Below are 19328 nucleotides of genomic sequence, written 5' to 3'. Positions count from 1 at the left end.
GTGTAGGTTTAAATAAAATCTCATGGCCAATTTGCAAATAAGTGAATTTAAGTCAGCACCAATCTTTTCAAACTTCTTTAGTTCTTTAAGATAACAGACGTGATTACCTATTGGAAGCAGAACACTGGGCATCAAAGGGTTTTACCCAAAAGGGCCTCAGGAGATACAGAAGGCACCGGAAGTTGTATGTAAATTTCTCTTTCTGTAAACATAAATGCGTGTTTTAGGAGTTAGGGTTCAGTCATTCTACTGGATTCTCAAGGATCTTTGACTTCAGAAATATTTAGGGTCTACCCTATACTCTCATTCAGAGCTGGAATTTTTTTCTCTATGAAAGCCTTAAGTCACCCTCAACTCACCCAAAACCACACTCTGCCCACAGGCACCCAATCATGTTCCGAATTCGTCCTTCAGTGGCTCCCCTGTGTGCCTTTAGACATGTCATGAAAGGTTGCCGCTCTTCTGTTTTTCCTGCTGCTCCCAATTTTTATCCTGTCCTCCTGCGATTCAGAACTGCCTACAGTTCCTTCTTCCCTTCCTTAAGACTTGGTTCCTCTGCCTAAAACTCCCTTTTATACACACACACTTCACCCCTGTCTCATAGTAGCTCCAGTGATCCTTTTAACACAGAAATCCATTCATGTCATGTCCCTGCCCCTAACTCTGCCACTGGATCCCATCCACTCAGAGTGAAAGGTATGGTCCTTACAATGACTGACGAGGAGGCCCTAGGATCTGGTTCCCCTAAGACACCTGAGACACTTCTCCTTCATTTCCCTTAAGTCTTTGCTCAGAGGTCAGCGATCAGTAAGGCCTTCTCTGACCACCCTATAAAAACAGCAAGCCCCTTGGCCTCCCAGGAAGGAATCCCTATGCCCTCCCTTGCTTTATTTTTCTACACTGGATTTACTGGTATTTATCATATTATGTTTACTATCTGGGTCCTCTCTAGAGTACAAGATCCTTAAGCAGAGATTTTATCTACTTCTTTTCACTGCTTTGTTCCCAACATCTAGTGTCTTCTGAGTAGCTACTCAAAAAGTATTTGTTGAAAAAATAAATTCCCTGTACCTCTCATGGCTGAAACAACCAACTGAGACTATACTGTCAGCTTGGGTGTGAGGATGAAATGGAGTTGTTATTGTCTTTCCAATAAGTCCTGGGTATATTTTGGAGGTAGAGTCTAACGGATTTACTGAAAGGTTGGTAAAGGGTATGAGAGAAAAAGAAGAATCAAGAATGACTCTAGGATTTTGACCTGAGCATCTAGAAGAATGGGATCACGTTTACTGACATGGGGACCTCTATAGGAGTGGAGGTAGGGCACCAGGAGACTGGTTTAGGATGTATTGTTAGAGATAGAAGCTAGACATGACACGAATACTTTGCCTATGTGTCTATTTATACATCTTCAAGTTCAATTTTTTTTCTTTTTTTTGCGGGCTTCTCACTGTTGTGGCCTCTCCCGTTGCGGAGCACAGACTCAGGACGCGCAGGCTCCGCGGCCATGGCTCACGGGCCCAGCCGCTCCTCGGCATGTGGGATCTTCCTGGACCGGGGCATGAACCCGCGTCCCCTGCACCGGCAGGCGGACTCTCAACCACTGCGCCACCAGGGAAGCCCCTCAATTATTTTTTAATATACACTTGTACAGTGTCTTATACCCCATTAGCATGCACCCTAATCAATCAGAATGTATGTCTGGATCAGTTTCTATTTAGATTGTAGAGATTATCTTCTTGATGCAGTGGAGATACTGGAGGATAAAAACAGACCACTAAAAGCATGGTCCTAACTGCACTGCTTATCGTCACTTACCCCTCTCGAGATAAGAATGGAATTTTGACAGGTAGCTGCAGCTTGTGCTATAAGCTAAACGTAAGTCCCGAAGCAGACGTGAGGGTCTCACTATGCTATCAGTGTAAGTGCCGTGTTGGGTTATAGTTATCATGATCATTGCTAGTAGCTTGTTATTCGAGCTTCTATTATGAGTCAGGTATTTTATTTACACTATTAAGGATGACTCTAGAGTGAGCTTCACATCTTACATGCAGACAACTGACAAATATTTTTGGCTTCATCTTCAAAATACAGTCAGCATCCAGCCACCCCCACACCTGCGACTGCCCCAGTGGGAAGTCGTCCCCTCGCTGGACTGTTGGAGCTGCCTTCTGCAGAGCAGACAAGTCCTCGTTCTGTTCTAGGTCCCCTGCCCTCATCTCAGTATAAGTGCCAATGATCTCCAAGTCAGATCCTCCTGCACCTCTCCTCTAAGTTCTCTGTTGCCTTCCCTCGAACTCAGACTTTTATCTGAGGTCCTTATAATAACTTACAGGGCCTCCAGGACCACTTTGAGCTCATGGCTTAACCCCCCTTCACTGTATTCATCCTGCTCCAGGTGTCTTGCTGTCCTGCCTTGATCAGATTTACATATTCCTGCCTCAGGGCCTTCGCATTTGCTGTTCCCTCTGCCAGGAACACTCTCCTAGATGCATACATAGCTCACCTTCCTCTAGGTTGTCTTCAGGTCTCTGTTTAAATATCGCATCATCAAAGTGGCCTTGCCTGACTATTCTATCTAAACTGGTTTTCCCACCACCTCTTCAACCCCAACTATTCTCTTGTCATACACCCTTCTTCAGTTTTATTCTCTGCTACTTTGCCATATAACATTGTACATTAATTGGTTGGTTTGTTGTCTGTTTCCAGGTATGAAGGTGAAACTGCCCATTTTGTTCCCTGCTCTATCTACAGTCAGACATCAGAACAGTTCCTGGTTCCCAGTAAGCACTAAATAGGTAAGTATTAAGAACTGAATTACCTTATTTAACTCTCAGTAACCTTTTAAGGTAAACATTACCTTAAATGCTTTTTATAAATAGTTTTATAAATAGTTTTAAAAAGTTTATAAAAAACTATTTTTATAAATAGTTTTATAAATAGTCCATTTTATAAATAGTTCAGAAAGTTTAAAACCTTGGCCATGTCCACACAGTAAGTGGCACAATGTGGACTCAAATCCATTTTTTCCCCATTATTAATAGATGCATGTTTTATTAAAGGTATAAAGACCAAAGATTTGTAACTTTAATAATCCAGATTCTTATTTTAAATTCACCAACATTATTTATTCATTTTTTAAACTTTTTTTTTCTTTTTAACATCTTTATTGGAGTATAATTGCTTTACAATGGTGTGTTAGTTTCTGCTGTATAACAAAGTGAATCAGCTATACATATATATATATCCCCGTATCTCTTCCCTCTTGCGTCTCCCTCCCTCCCACCTTCCCTATCCCACCCTTCTAACTGGTCACAAAGCACCGAGCTGATCTCCCTGTGCTATGCGGCTGCTTCCCACTAGCTGTCTATTTTATATCAAATCCATTTTTATGAATTCAGAGTCCTCGCTCCTTTCATTGTACAGTGCTGCCCACCCGTCCCCCTCCCGACTTGAAGACGTGAGGACTTCCATGAGGAGTAGCTTGTTTGTATTGTGTGTCTAGTCATCTCCAACTTCATCTCACTAGTCTGCAGTCCAGGCATCTTCCAGACGGTTACCAGTCACAGGGCAGTGTGACCGACAAGTGTCTGGTGGTTACAGCCCAGGGCTTTGCTCTTTTCTGAATAAGCCTTACACATAAAATATGTGTAATACCAAGTCATAGGGTTGGTCCCCAAAGTGGAGATCCAATGAATACATCCAGGTAAAGCATCCCACAGTGATGATGGTATGAGGTGAATGCCCTAGACGGGCTGCCAGCATGGCGGGGGGTGTGAGGGATGTCACACCTGCTTGGCTGTCCTGGAAGACAGGATGGAAGAAACATCTGCTCTGAGGTCCAGTTTGAGTTACTGCAATGCCTCAAAACTTCCACCTGACTGTCAGCTCCTTGAGGGCAAGACTGTATGTCTGAAACTCTCACAGCGCCTAGCAGAGCACGCAGCCCCCCGCAGGGGTCTCAGAGAAGATTCAGAGAACTGAAACCTCTGTTTCATTCATTCCCCATGGGAATGCTTACTGCCCACTCACAGTTCCTGAAAACTCAGGGCCGAAAATACAGTCAAATCACTTCCCCCAGTGGGCATCCAGCCAGCAACATAAGAAGGCAGACTTCTGGGCAGTAGCGTGTGCATGCCACCCTCCTTACCTTGGGGATGGCAATGGGAGAACTGAGAGGAAATCTCCAACTTAGTAAGACTATAGCCCACGTTTTTGGCCAGGAAGAAACACCTGGGCTTGTGTCCTTCATATTTGCCTTCTCATTTTACTCCTCTTTCTAAAAGGAGACCTGACTCGGTCAAGAGGCATGGAGAGAAGTCCCTCTTCCAGGAAGCCTTTCCCCACATCCTCCTTTTTCACTTCGCACCATCCCTGCAAACCAGCTAGAGCTCACCGCCGTCACAACGCTAGGGACGTTCCCCCCGTTTTATTTGCAGTGGTGTCTTTCTCCTCTTTTGAGACACTGAGCTCCCTGTGGCTTAGGAACAAGACCCTGCCATGTTCTTTTATCCCTAGAAGAGCGGTAAAGGGGAAACCATAGTACTTAACACACAGTCCTTTATTTATACACTCCTGCATTTGTTCATGTAACACGTGTTGAGCACCTACTGTGTGCCATGTGTGGTGACGGGTGCACAAAATAATAAACATCGACAGCCTCCCCACCGCCTTGCCCCTAGCATGCCTCTTGACTCTCCCTACCTCACAGTCCTGCCCAGGAAATACGTACTCTTATTTTCAGGATTGGCCTTTGGCCTTTCTGAAAGTACTGAGGGGGCATGCCCTTTATTTGTGGCCCTTCCAGACTGAGCCTTTGTATGTGTGGGTTTGTCTGTGGCCAACTGACTAAAGGGTGAAAGTGAAAAATCACCGATGGTGAGGAAAGGGGTCGTCAGTCTGGGAGTATATGACCACTTGCTTCTTCCCCTGTAAGCTTTATGCTGAGAAAGGCTGCAGGTTTGTAGGATTCTGGCATTGCCTTAGAGGTGATCTGGCTCTGCTATGTTATTTGTTTTCTTATCTTGTGCAAACCCCAGATAAGAAAGGAGAAAGAGCAGAGGAGAGAAAATTGATGCCTGGAGCTAAGGCTGTAAGAAGGAGATAAACAACAACATCAATTTAGAGATGGGAAGTGGTATGGACAGTGAAAGAGGAAGTGAGAAACAGGCCTGAACCTGATTCACCACAACTTGGAAAACCTGGGGTAAGAGATTGGATAAAGTGAAAACTCAGCAGGTACACGATGGAAAATGATTCTTGGGCACAAGGAAATCTGATTAGGCTGAAGAAATATTTCCTGGTGTTTGTCAGATTACTTTAAAATAAGATGGACTAGTGAAGAAGAGTATGGTTCACTCAGACAAGTGAATTTCCCATTTTTCCATCAGCACTCACTGTACTTCATTTGACCTAACTTGAACCAAAAAAAAACCATTCAAGGTGTAGTGCTAGGATAATGCATATTCACTGCAATTGTAATTTATCTGTCGCCTCAATTAAAATGTAAGTTCCTAGGGCTTCCCTGGTGGCGCAGTGGTTGAGAGTCAGCCTGCCGATGCAGGGGACATGGGTTGGTGCCCCGGTCCGGGAAGATCTAACATGTCGCAGAGCGGCTGGGCCCGTGAGCCATGGCCGCTGAGCCTGCGCGTCCGGAGCCTGTGCTCCGCAACGGGAGAGGCCACAGCAGTGAGAGGCCCACGTACGTAAGTTCCTAGAGGGCAATTCTTGTTCACTCTTGCATTCTGGTGGCAGCATTATCTCTGGCATATGGTGGTTACTTTGTTCAACTTTTTTTTTCTTTCTTTTTTTAAATGTAATTTTTATTTGATCTTGCAGTATAGTTGATTTACTATGTTGTGTCAGTTTCAGGTGTACAGCAAAGTGATTCAGTTATACATATATCCATTCTTTTTTAGATTCTTTTCCCATATAGGATATTACAGAATATTGAGTAGAGGTCCCTGTGCTATACAGTATGTCCTTATTGGTTATCTCTTTTATATATAGTAGCGTGTATATGTTAATCCCAAACTCCTAATTTATCCCTCCCTCCCCACGTTTCCCCTTTGGTAACCGTAAGTTTGTTTTTGAAGTCTGTGAGACTGTTTCTGTTTCGTAAATAAGTTCATTTGTATCATTTTTTTTTTAGATTCCACATATAAGTGATATCATATGATACTTCTCTTCCTCTGTCTGACTTATGATGAGCTCTAGGCCCATCCAGGTTGCTGCAAATGGCATTATTTCATTCTTTTTTATGGCTCTGGCACATGGTGGTTACTTTTTTCAATTTAAATTTAGTTTAAGAAAAGGGACTTGCAACATTACCATTTCGTCCTTTCAAAGTAAAAATGAATGGCTAAAAAGCCATTAATTGTAGAATTAAATGTTCTTGCATACCCATGCAAACAAGATCACTTTAAGCAGGAACTTTCCTGGATTTGTGCCTTGTACACCTCTCAGGAGTGCTCTCCACATAGATTTGGCTGTGAATGGCGCCCCCTAGCGTTGTGCAATGCATAAGCTACGCAATCAAATACGGTAGGCTTTTGAAAAATATTCCAAATAGCAGTAAAACTGACTGGCACGCGGGGTCCTTTACCTCTCTTTTCAGGAGCTGGGCAGAAGTTTGTATTACAGGCTCGTAGCACCGGAGGTTTCTGCCGGAGCAGACAACTTGAGGAAGGCTGGCCCTGCTGAACACAGTGGACTGATCGGGTCTGGACCCCTCCTCCACAGGTCACCGTGCACTGCAGAAAAGGGAAAAGAGGAAGGAGTCAGGAACAGTCGGGATGGTGTCCTGTCTGATGTCAGTGACATCAAATAAAAGGAATCCCCATGCTTCATGACATCGCCAAGATGCCTGTCCATAAAACAGGGACTGTCCAGAGCCAGGCACAATGTGCTCGTGGTACACTGAGTCTCTTCTAACATGTGGGAGCCATGGGATCTGATTAGAAGGCTCTTAAGCAAATGCTGTCTATCTCCCCCAAGAATGTGTGTCTCCCAGTTAAGTGACTCATAAAGAAGAGAGCTTCCAGAAATACAGAAGCTGCTGTAAGAATGCAGAAACAAAGAGAGACACATCTAGGCAATTCATCACAGTATTTAAAGAATTCCAGGCAATCTCTGCAGATACGATAGTGGGGGGGATAGTTCAAAACTCGGACAGCAAAAGAAATAAGTCTCCGAGACAGCTTTGGAATTATGCCCTCTGTGCCCAGCCGAATTCTGAGTTAGCTTGGTGGATATGGTGCTTCCTAGAAGTCAATTATTTCACTGTCCAACTGAAGTTTAAAAAAAAAAAAAAGACTAATAAGGAGTGTCAAGTTATATTTTTCCAGGCACACATATAAAGATATTTGTGCCTGGAAAACAAGAAAATATTATCAGGGGAAAAGATAGCCCTTTAAATAAATTTTTATATGTATTTTGCTTTTAAAAAATTCACGAAATTATGCTTATTATTTTTCTTATTTTATTGTGGACAGGTGCGGACTTCATCTTGGACAAGCATCACTATATGGATTGGCATTTGAGAGGAAAAGATACGTTGAGGTAAAAAGAGTATGAGTTTTGGATTTAGCCCCAAATTCAAATATAGCTGTATTAGTGTTATCAAATCATTTAAACCAGAAGTTGGCAAATTTTTTTTGTAAAGAGCAAGACAGTAAATATTTTTATTTGATTTACAATATTGTATTACTCTCAGGTGTACAACAGAGTGATTCAAAATTTTTATAGATTATATTCCGTTTATAGTTATTATAAAATATTGGTTATAACCCCTGTGCTGTAAAACATGTCATTGTAGCTTATTTATTATATATACAGTAGTTTGTACCTTTTAATGCCCCTCCCACTCTGTTACTGGTTCTCTATATTTTTTACATTCTACATATAAGTGATAACAGTGTTTATCCTTCTCTATCTGACTTATTTCACTAAGCATAATACCTTCCTGGTCCATTGATGTTGCTGCAAATGGCATTATTTCCTTTTTTATGGCTGAGTAGTAGTCCATTATATACATGTACCACATCTTCTTTATCCACTCATCTGTTGATAGGTACTTAGTTTGCTTTCATATCTTGGTGATTGTAAATAATGCTGTTATGAAAATTAGGGTGCATGTATCTTTTTGTTTTTTTTTGTTTTTTTTTTTTTTTTTTTTTTTTGTTGTACGCGGGCCTCTCACTGTTGTGGCCTCTCCCGTTGCGGAGCACAGGCTCTGGACGCCCAGGCTCAGCGGCCCTGGCTCACGGGCCTAACCGCTCCGCGGCATGTGGGATCTTCCCAGACCGGGGTACGAACCCGTGTACCCTGCATCGGCAGGCGGATTCTCAACCACTGCGCCACCAGGGAAGCCCCGCATGTATCTTTTTGAATTAGTGTTTTCTTTTTCTTTGGATACATACCCAGGAGTTGAACTGCTGGGTCATATGGTAGTTCTATTTTTAGTTTTTTGAGGAATGTCCATACTATTTTCCACAGTGTCTGCACCAATTTACATTCCCACCAACAGTGTATAGGGGTTCCCTTTTCTCCACATCCTCGCCAACATTTGTTATTTGCGTTCTTTTTGATGATAGCCATACTAAGAGGTGTGAGGTAACATCTCACTGTGTTTTTTTTTTTTAATGTAACTTTATTTTTGGCTGCGTTGGGTCTTCGTTGCTGTGTGCGGGCGGGCTTCCTGTAGTTGCAGGGCGAGTGGGGGCTACTCTTCAGTGTGGGCTTCTCATCGCAGTGGCTTCTCTCGTCGTGGAGCACGGGCTCTAGGCACGCAGGCTCAGTAGTTGCGGCATGCGGGCTCAAGAGTGCAGGCTCAGTAGTTGTGGCGCGTGGGCTCAGCTGCTCTGCGGCATGTGGGATCTTCTAGGACCAGGGCTTGAACCCGTGTCCCCTGCATTAGCAGGCAGATTCTTAACCACTGTGCCACCAGGGAAGCCCCTCACTGTGGTTTTGATTTGCATTTCTCTGACGATCAGTGATGTTGAGCATCTTTTCATGTACTCTTTGGCCATCTGCATGTCCTCTTTGGAAAAGTGTTTATTCAGTTCTTCTGCCCATTTTTGATTGGGTTGTTTTGTTTTTTGATATGGATTTGTGTGAGTTGTGTATATATTTTGGATATTATCCCCTTATTAGTCACATCATTTGCAAATATTTCCTCCCAGTCGGTAGGTTGTCATTTCATTTTGTCTATGGTTTCCTCTGATGTGAAAAGTTTTTAAGTTTAATTAGATCCCATGTGTTTATTTTTGCTTTAGTTTCCTTTGCCTGAGGAGGCAGACCTAAAAACACATTGCTACAATTTATGTAAAAGAATGTTCTGCCTATGTTTTCTTCTAGGAGTTTTATGGTTTCTGGTCTTACATTTAGGTCTTTACTCCATTTTGAGTTTATTTTTGTATATGGTATGAGAAAATGTACTAATTTCATTCTTTTACATGCAGTAGTACAGTTTTCCCAGTACCACTAATTGAAGAGACTATTTTCTCCACTGTATATTCTCGCCTCCTTCATTGTAGATTAATTGACCTTAAGTGCATGGGTTTAATTCTGGGCTCTCTATTCGGTCCCATTAATCCATGTGTCTGTTTTTGTGCCAGTATCATACTGTTTAGATTACCGTAGTTTTTTAGTATAGTCTGAAGTCAGGGAGCATGATACCTCCAGTTCTGTTCTTCTTTCTCAAGACTGTTTTGGCTATTTAGGGTCTCTTTTGTTTCCAAACAAATTTTAAGATTATTTGTTCCAGTTCTGTGAAAAATGCTATTGGTATTTTGATAGGGATTGCACTGAATATGTAGATTGCCTCGGGTAGTATGATCATTTTGACAATATTAATTATATTAATTCTTCTAATCCACAAACACAGTATATCTTTCCATCTGTTTATGACCTCTTCAGTTTCTTTGATCAGTGTCTTATAGTTTTATGAGTACAGGTCCTTTACCTCCTTGGGTAGGTTTATTCCTAGGTATTTTATTCTTTTTGAGGTAATTGTAAATGGGACTGTTTAATTTCTCTGACAGGTTGTTATTAGTGTATGGAAATATAACACATTTCTGTACATTAATTTTGTATCCTACAGCTTTACCAAATCCATTGATGAGCTGTGGTAGTTTTTTGGTGGTGTATCTTTAGGAGTTTCTATGTACAGTATAATGTCATCTACAAACAGTGACAGTGTTACTTCTTCTTTTCCAGCGTGGATTCCTTTTACTGCCCTGCCTTGTGCAGAGGCTGCTGACTGCTGCTTGGTGAGGCTGTGTCACAAGGTGGCTGGCTGCAGAACCCTGGGGTTAGTGCTGGCTTGCTGGGGAGCAGGGTCAGGGTCCAGGAGATCCCAGGGCTGAGGCCCACCTACTGGTGCATTCAGCCAGGTCCTGGGGCTAGTGCCAGCCCAGTGGCAGGCAAAGTCAGGTCCTGTCGTCTGGCTGCAGAGTCCAGTGGTCCCAGAGGTTGTGTCTAAATGTTGGTGGGTAAAGCCATTTTCTGACACAGCTGCTGTGGGCCTGGCATGTCTCACAGCTTGTGTTGGCCTACTGATGAGTTGGGCTGGATCCCAGGGCAGCTGGCAGCCAAGGTATCTTAGACCTGGTGTTGGCCTGCTGGTGGGTGGGCTGGGTCCCGCCATGGCTGCAGTTGTCCTGAGGCTGCTGTCCACCTGCTGGTGGGTGAGGCTGGTTCTGAGGCTAGAGCAGCCTCACCGGTAGGCTGGGCTTGGGCCCAGGGAGTCTTAAGGCAGCCTCTTTGCTGGTGGGTGGGGCAGCATCTGCACCTAGTTAAACTGCTTGGCCTGAGGCGTCCCAGTACTGGTGCCTTTAGGCTGGTAGGCAGGGCTGGATCCCTAGGCCAATCAGCTCGAGGGAGGTTACAAAATGGCGCTTGCCAGCACTAGTGTCCATGTGGTAGAATGAGCTCCCCCAATGCCAGTGTCTGTACCCAGGGTTTGTTCCAGTTGCTTCCTTCTTCTCCAGGAGACTCTCCAAGATCAGCAGGTAGGTCTGACCCAGGCTCCTTTCTAAGCATTGCTTATGCCCTAGGTCTCAGAGCGTGTGACATTCTGTGTGCACCCTTTAAGAGCGGTGTCTCTGTTTCCCACAGTGCTCCGGAACTCCTGAAAGTAAGCTCCACTGGCCTCCAAGGCCAGACGTCCTGAAGGCTCATCTTCCTGGTACAGATCCCTCGCTCCCTGGGGACAAGCTCTGCAACTGTAGCGATTCTCCCATTTGCGAATCACCCACCTGGGGGTATACTGCGACTCTGCCTCTCCTACCCATCTCACTGTGGCTCCTTCGTTACATCTTTAGTTGCAGAAGATCTTTTCTGGTAGGTTCCGGTCTTTGTCGTCAATTGTCGTTCTGTAAATAGTTGTTATTTTGGTGTGCCCGTGAGAGGGGGTGAACTCCTACTCTGTCATCTGGGGAACTCTCCTCTCACAGTAGTACGTATTTTAGGCTTTATGGGCCATACGATTTTTGTTGCAGTTACTCAACTTTGCCTTTGCAGCACTAAAGCAGCCGTGAACACCACAAACAAATGAGCATGGCTGTGCGCTAATAAAAGTTTATCCAGGCAGCAGCTGGCGGAGATGATTTGCCCACTGGAAATTATTTGCTGATCGCTGATCTAAATGATTTTACATGAATCAATTTCCAAATCTGTTAAAATTTTAAAAGGAATTCATAGCAGAAGGCATAGCCCCTAGTAGGAGCCTAGCCAATTAGAGAGATGCAATCATGCTAATTTCCTGATCTTTCCTCCATGTTTTAGTTCCCAGAGCCTCCCCAATACATACCCAAACCTACCTGGCTCCTGTGTTGCATGATGAGGTGGGTAGCACCTCTCAAGCCAGTGGGGTCTCAAAAGAGCTATGTAACTCCCATTGGTTGTAACAACGCACGGACCAAAACACAGCTTTGGATTCCTGAGGGCATATTATTCTCTAAGACTTAGCATCACATACCAATCCTAGCCCAAAGCAGTGTGTCTAAAGTTGCCTCCAAGTCTTTCGAGGATCTGAGTTTAAAAGCTGGGTGTCTTTGGCTGAATTGCCGAAGTCACTGAGCTTTACCTGCCTCAAAATAGGGACAGTAATACCCACTGATAATCCTCCAGGATGAACGGAGGGAATAGAGGATGCATGTACAGTCCGTAGCGTAGAAAGCGTTTGACAAAAGTTAGCTATTATATTATTCAGAAACATGACATAAAAACCAAGCGAGTCAAGCCTCTGAGCAGCATTTCTAAAATACAGAAGACTCTCGTGATGGTTTGAACACCAGCACGATGTGACGGCCCTGGGACTAAGGACTTTATTTACTCATTACAAAAGGCCTCCCTGGTGGCGCAGTGGCTGAGAGTCCGCCTGCCGATGCAGGGGACACGGGTTTGTGCCCCGGTCCGGGAAGATCCCACATGCCACGGAGCGGCTGGGCCCGTGAGCCATGGCCACTGAGCCTGCGCGTCCGGAGCCTGTGCTCCGCAAGAAAAAAAAAAAAAACCCAGCTCTGCAAGATAGTATCATCTCAATTTTCTAGATGTGAAAATGGAGGCTCACAGATGATGGAATCTGCCCAGGGCCGCATGGGCAGTGGAGCTGGCCAAGGAGCTCAGGTTGTTTGGACAGGTCTGTAACAGCAGCAGTTGTAAACTGCCTCCTTTTCTTGAATCTCTCCTAGGTGTAAAATCCCTCAATCTGTGTGCACTCACCTGTTGCCATGGCGACGAATACCACCCAGCTGCCATACTGTACACTGGACGGGCTGGACACGCCCCTCGGTTGCAGGTTTCTTCCAAGTCCAGGTTTGGTTTCTTAATATTGCGGCACCGTCGCTCAGGGAGGGTTACCAGCTTGCCCTGGAAGGCCTTCTCGCTGCATTTCATTTCCCTCTTCCTTACCCCCAAACCACAGCTAGCGGAACACTAGGGGCCAAGAAAAGAGGCGTCAGTGTGCAGGCTCCACCGTTACGTCTGCTGAGCAGATGCGTTCTGACCTAAGGAGGCACCATCCACGTGTAATCCGAGGGACGGGACTGCAGCACGTCAACCACACCACGCCTGGATCCCGAGAGCACTGCACCCAGTCCCTCGTGCTGTAGAGGCCAGAGAATCGGAGTCACAGAATTCATCCGTACCGTAGAACAGAATGAGGCCCTGCCCAGCAGGACCAGGAGACGCCACGTGGAGGGAGTGAGACAAAGTCCGAGAGAAAGACAAGATTGGCAGAGGATGTGATCAGGATCTCTGTGTAGTGACTGGATGTCCAGGAATACCTGAGGCCTCGCTGCAGAGTCAGGGCTCGGTGTGCCAAGGAAGCAGGGCAGGGGAAGAACCGTCAGATCACAAGTAACTTGCCTTCATTTTTACCCTGCGTCCCTCTTGGCTGAGATACAACCTGCAGCTGTGGTATGGCAGGAAAAACAGAGAAGGATGGAGGCTGATGAAAAGTATGAGAAAACCTGTTTTGGTTTTAAACAGTATTATGGAATACTGTACGAAGCCTTGATGAACTGAATAAATCCGTCAGAACTGGCATCCGTGTAACCATCATAAATAACGAAGGACAGGGATGGGATCGAGATGCTGGAGGACCAGGGTATGGAGCTCACCTTCTGCCACAAACACATCAAAAATACACCTGCACGTGGAATGATTCTCACAGAACATCTACTGAACCCTGGCAGGAGACCTCAGACTTTCAAAAGGGTAAGAAAATCTCCACATAACTGGGTAGGACAAAAGAAAAAAGGAAAAAAAAGAGGAATTGGGACAGGATCTGTGCCCCTGGGAGGAAACTGTGCAAGGGGAAGGCTTTCTGCACCCTGGGAAGTCCCCTCACTGGCAGGGAGATCAACCAGGACAGAGGGGAAGCTTTGGAGCCTTGGAGGAGCACAGCAACCAGTTTGTAGAGGGCAAAGAGGAGAGAGACCTGCATGGAGGGTTGGTACCACTGCCCGGCACCCCCTAGCCTGAGATGCTCCTCCGCTGAGGCAGGCAGGGGCTGGGTGCTGACGCTCGGGATTTGGAGGTCAGACCCAGGGAGAGGACTGGGGTCGGTTGCTTGGAGACACCCAGAGGGGGCTAGGGCGTGGTATGCCCCAGCTGAGAAAGAAGCCTGGGCCCATTAGAGAGGCAAGGCACTATTGTTTGGGGGGGGGGTGTGCTAGGAGGGGGGCAGGACTGCCATAGGAGCTTCTTTCTCTGTGAGGGCACTCTCGGCAGCAAAGTCCTGGAGGGGAAAGTCTGCAACCTAGGTTACTCTACCCAGCAAGATTACCATTTCGAATAGAAGGGGAGGGAAAGAATTTCTCAGACAAGCAAAAACTAAAAGAATACAGCAGTACTAAACCCATCCTAGAAGAACTACTGAAAGGTCTTTTCTAAACAGAAAGGAAGATATAGGAAGGAGGAAATCACAAATGGAAAGTAAATCACTTAAAGAATTCAATATACAGATCAAAAGGAAAAAAAAACCTATCTGTGAAAGCAATGATAAACACAGGAACAGCAAAAGGATAAACAAGAAGATGTACAAAAGGACATGAAAATCATAAAATGTGGGGAAAGAGTAAGAAAATGTAGATTTTTTTTTTTAGAATGTCTTTGAGCCTATTTGACTATCAGTCTAAAGCAAGCAGATATAGGAAGAGGTGAACATACTTGAAAAACAGGGCAACCACAAATCAAAAACGTACAATAGATTCACAAAAACCAAAAGGAAGAAAACACAAGCATAAAATAAAAGGAAATCATTAAACCACAAAAAGAAAAACAAGAAGAACGGAACAAAGAAGAAACAGAATTAACTGGAAAACAAGGTTTAAAATGGCAATAAATACATATGTATCAATAATTACCTTAAATGTCAATGGACTGAATGCTCCAATCAAAAGACACAGAGTGGCAGACTGGATTAAAATACAAGAGACCCACCGTAGGGCAGAGGACACAAATAGATTGAAAATGAGGGGATGGAAGAAGATACTTCATACAAACAGAAACGACAAGAAAGCGGGAGTCACAATACTTGTATCAGACAAAATAGACTTTTTCTTTATGGCCTCTGTTTTAAAGAAGGACACTATATAATGATAAGAGGGTCACTACAAGAAGAGGATTTTACACTCCTTAACTCCTAATATAGGAGCACTAAAATACATAAACAAGTCCTAACAGACATAAAGTCTCCAACTATTATTGTATTCCTGTCAATCTCTCCCTTTAACACCCCACTCACATCAATGGACGTATCTTCTAGACAGAAAATCAAAGACAACAGAGATCCTAAATGATACAATAGAACAGTTACACTTAATTGATATTTTTGGGACATTACATCAAAAAAACCCAAACAAACCAGAATACACATTCTTTTCAAGTACACATGGAACATTCTCTAGGACTGACCACATACTAGGGCACAAAACTAACCTCAACACATTTAAGAGTATAGAAATTATTTTGAGCATCTTCTCTGACCGCAATGGCATGAAACTAGAAATCAACCATAGGAAAAGAAATGAGAAAAAAACCGATTACATGGAGACTAAACGATGTGCTACTAGAAAAACCAATGGGTCAACAAGGAAATCAAAAAAGAAACTAAAAAGTACCTTGAAACAAATGAAATGAAAGCACGACCACACAAAAGCTATGGGATGCAGCAAAATCAGTTCTTACAGGGAAGTTCCTAGAAATACATGCCTTCCTCAAAACAACAAGAAAAATCTCAAACAACCTAACCTACTACCTGAAATAATTAGAAAAAGGAGAGTAAATTAGAAAAAGGAGAGTAAACAAACGAAAGGCAGCAGAAAGAAGGAAACAATACAGTTTAGAGGAAATAAAACAGATTAAAAAACAATAGAAAAAAATAAAATCAAGAACTGGTTCTTTGAAAGGATAAATGAAATTGACAAACCTCTGACCAGACTCACCAAGAAGAAAAAGAGAACCCAAATAAAATAAGAAATGAAAAATGCCTTAAAGACTTAAACATAAAACATGACACTGTAGAACTCCTAGAAGAGAGCATAGGCAAAACGTTCTCTGACATAAATCATACCAGTGTTTTCTTAGGTCAGCTTCCCAAGGCAATAGAAATAAAAACAAAAATAAACAAGTGGGACCCAATCAAACTTACAAGGTTTTTTACAGCAAAGGAAACCATAAAAAAACTGAAAACCTGTGGAACGGGAGAAAACTTTTGCAGATGATGCAACCAACAAGGGCTTAATCTCCAAAATATACAAACAGCTCATACAACTTAACAACAGAAAAAACAACCCAATTGAAAAATGGGCAGAAGACCTAAATAAACATTTCTCCAAAGAAGGCGTACAAATGGCCAATAGGCACGTGAAGAGATGCTCAACATCACTAATTATTAGGGAAATGCACATCAAAACTACAGTGAGGTACCACCTCACACTGGTCAGATGGCCATTATTAAAAAGTCTACAAATAACAAATGCTGGAGAGGGTGTGGAGAAAAGGGAACGCTCCTGCCCTGTTGGTGGGAATGTAAGTTGGTGCAGGCACTGTGGAAAACCGTATGGAGGTTCCTCAGAAAACTAAAAATAGAATTGCCACATGATCCAGCATATAACCAGACAAAAAACTTTAACTCAAAATGATACATGCACCCCTACGTTCATAGCAGTACTATTCACAATAGCCAAGACATGGAACCAACCTAAATGTCTATTGACAGACGAATGGATAAAGAAAATGTGGTACATATATGCAATGGGATATTACTCAGCCATAAAAAAGAATGAAATTATGCCATTTGCAGCAATATGGATGGATCTAGAGATTATCATACTAAGTGAAATAAGTTAGAAGGAGAAAGACAAATACCATATGGTATCACTTATATGTGGAATCGAAGATATGACACAAATGAACCTATCTATGAAACAGAAACAGACACACAGACATAGTGAACAAACTTGTGGTTGCCAAAACGGAGGGGTGGAGGGAGAGCGATGGATTGGGAGTCTGGGGTTAGTAGATGCAAATTATTACATTTAGAATGGATAAACTACAAGGTCCTGCTGTATAGTACAGGGAACTATATCCAATCTCCAGGGATAAACCATAATGGAAAAGAATATAGAAAAGAATGTATACATGTGTATAACTGAGTCACTTTGCTGTACAGCAGAAATTAGCACAACACTGTAAATCAACTCTACTTCAATAAAGATAAAATAAATAAAGGATAACACTGAGCTTATACTTACAGTAGCTCTATGAGGGAGGGAGGTACAAGTGTTGGCTCCAAGGTGCCAAGGAGGAAAATGAGGCTTAGCCCAAGGTCACACCTGTAGTAATCACTGAAGGCTGCTTTTTAATGGGCTAAGTCTGATTCAAGCCCATGCCTTTAGCCATTAGGTTATAATGTCTCTTAAAGAAAATGAGCGAGGAGGAGAGAGGCGGACGCGTTGCTCTATACTTGTCATCTACATACAATGAAAGGGCATTGATGGAAAAGACCCAGAGGCTGTTGGGATAGAAGCCCCTCCACTACTGGACCTCACCATCCCCACTAGTGACCTTTTCTCTTTCTGGGCATCTGTCTTGCTCACCAGACGGTGGACTCCATAAGAGCAGAGACCTCGCCTTACGTGTTTCTGATGGACACTTGCGGTTTGGCGTCTTTTCTCATGTTTCCTATGCCTGTGAACTCAAAGGATTTTCCCAAGCTAGAAGTCTGGGGGGCATCTTTAAATCTTCCCTCTCCCCTACCCAACATATGCCTGAAGGTACCAGCCGGCTTCTTTAGGAACTCTCAAAGACCCTGCTTCCTGCCATCCCTGGAAAACTTTCATCTTTCATTTTCATCACTGCAACATCCAGGCAAGCGGCTTTGCTGCCTCTGGCTTTGGGTTCCCCTCTGTCTGAGATGAAAACCTGATCGTTCCACTGCTTTATTTAAAATTTTAAATAGCTCCCCAACCTTTATAGGATATATTTGTAGCCCGCCACCCCCGGCCCTCACGAGCTGTGCCTGATGAAACCTCCAGCTTCCACCCCGACCCCCTGCCCAGTTCCGCCCTGACTGCGTTATATTCTCCGGTCTCTCCCTTGCGTAGGGTGCACCCTCTGTCTGAACAGCCCTGGCCCTGGCTTTGCCTGATTCCTGCTCATCCCTCAGGCTCTCACTCCCTGGAAAGTCTCTTCTGCCAAGGTCTCCTCCTGACGCGGGGGTTGGGTGGACCTCAGGCTCTCCCGTGGGATCACAGACCTCTACCTCAGCACTCTGCTTACCTTACCTGTATTTTTTTTAATTTATATAAATTATTTATTTTTGGCTGCGTTGGGTCTTCGTTGCTGTGCCTTGGCTTTCTCTTGTTGCGGCTAGCAGGCTCTAGAGCGCAGGCTCAGTAGTTGTGGCGCACGGGCTTTTAGTTGCTCCGCGGCACGTGGGATCTTCCCGGACCAGGGCTCGAGCCCGCGTCCCCTGCATTGGCAGGCGGATTCCCAACCACTGCGCCGCCAGGGAAGTCCCACCTGTATTTTTATACCCATGCTTTATACGTACGGTTTGGTACCTCCACGGCCCAGGCACTGCCCAGTCAGTGTGATGGGTGCTTTATTAACATGCGAGGAAGAAGTCAGCAGGGAAGAGTGAATAGTAAGCAGCCACTTGGTATACACGTGTGGAACAGAGAGGAGCACTGAGTGGATGCTGGGGGATGAGCTGAGCATTCCCAACAAAACCCAGCACTACATCTAAACTCATACCTCACTCCACGAAGAGACGACCCACTGGAGCCGACTGTTCTTGGGACATCGTCCTAGGACGCAGCCCTCCTGCGATTCTGGTCTCGGGCTGCTGGCACACAAGCTCTCAGGGACGTCCTCTACCGTGGCAGAACTTTTACACAGGACTTCACGTCTCCTCACCCCTCGTCCACAGGTCTTAGAACACTTGAGATTTAAAAAAAGGCATGTACATGCTAGTCTCAAAAGACTGTCTTCCAGACGAATGTATTAATGAAGGGTTTACAGAGCAATTTTTAAGCACTAGAACCAAATGCCCAATAAAATCCCTTGCAGCCAGCAGAATAAATCTTTCCTCCCTCCAGAGCCTCTAAGTACAGATTACTGTTCCCTTTCAACATTCTGAATGCCCAGGGGTTGCTGTGTTGCCCCAGGTCTGAAGACAAGTTTTATTCTTAATGGAGAAGAGAGGGGTTCTGTGCACAGCACACATGATAACAATTTGGAAAATGGTACAGGGCCTATTCATGGATGTAACTGTATCTCTCTCTGGCACAAGGCAGAGTCAATCTGGGCATTGG

General features: G+C 44.2%; 1 protein-coding gene and 1 long non-coding RNA gene across 2 annotated transcripts in view; one reads left to right on the top strand and one right to left on the bottom strand.

Annotated features, from left to right (window-relative positions):
• LOC109550797 (uncharacterized) overlaps nt 1-17677 on the top strand; it is an 84688-nt gene extending 67011 nt beyond the window's left edge. Inside the window, exons 3-10 of the long non-coding RNA XR_012328267.1 lie at nt 2710-2798; nt 5040-5705; nt 6617-6741; nt 7494-7560; nt 10219-10312; nt 11119-11343; nt 12696-12819; nt 12929-17677. This is a non-coding gene — a long non-coding RNA (uncharacterized lncRNA). The remainder of the gene's footprint in view (nt 1-2709; nt 2799-5039; nt 5706-6616; nt 6742-7493; nt 7561-10218; nt 10313-11118; nt 11344-12695; nt 12820-12928) is intronic.
• Nucleotides 1-19328, bottom strand: part of ADAMTS18 (ADAM metallopeptidase with thrombospondin type 1 motif 18) — a 161103-nt gene that overhangs the window by 3149 nt on the left and 138626 nt on the right. Inside the window, exons 19-21 of the mRNA XM_073796769.1 lie at nt 18769-18954; nt 12727-12939; nt 6605-6752 (exon numbers count right to left, since the gene is read on the bottom strand). Coding sequence (XP_073652870.1) covers nt 6605-6752; nt 12727-12939; nt 18769-18954 — 547 coding nt within the window. The remainder of the gene's footprint in view (nt 1-6604; nt 6753-12726; nt 12940-18768; nt 18955-19328) is intronic.

This window comes from Tursiops truncatus, chromosome 19 (assembly GCF_011762595.2).
Source record: "Tursiops truncatus isolate mTurTru1 chromosome 19, mTurTru1.mat.Y, whole genome shotgun sequence".
Classification (NCBI taxonomy): domain Eukaryota; kingdom Metazoa; phylum Chordata; class Mammalia; order Artiodactyla; family Delphinidae; genus Tursiops; species Tursiops truncatus.
Note: the sequence above shows the minus strand (reverse complement) of the source record. Positions and strands in the feature narration are given on the sequence as shown.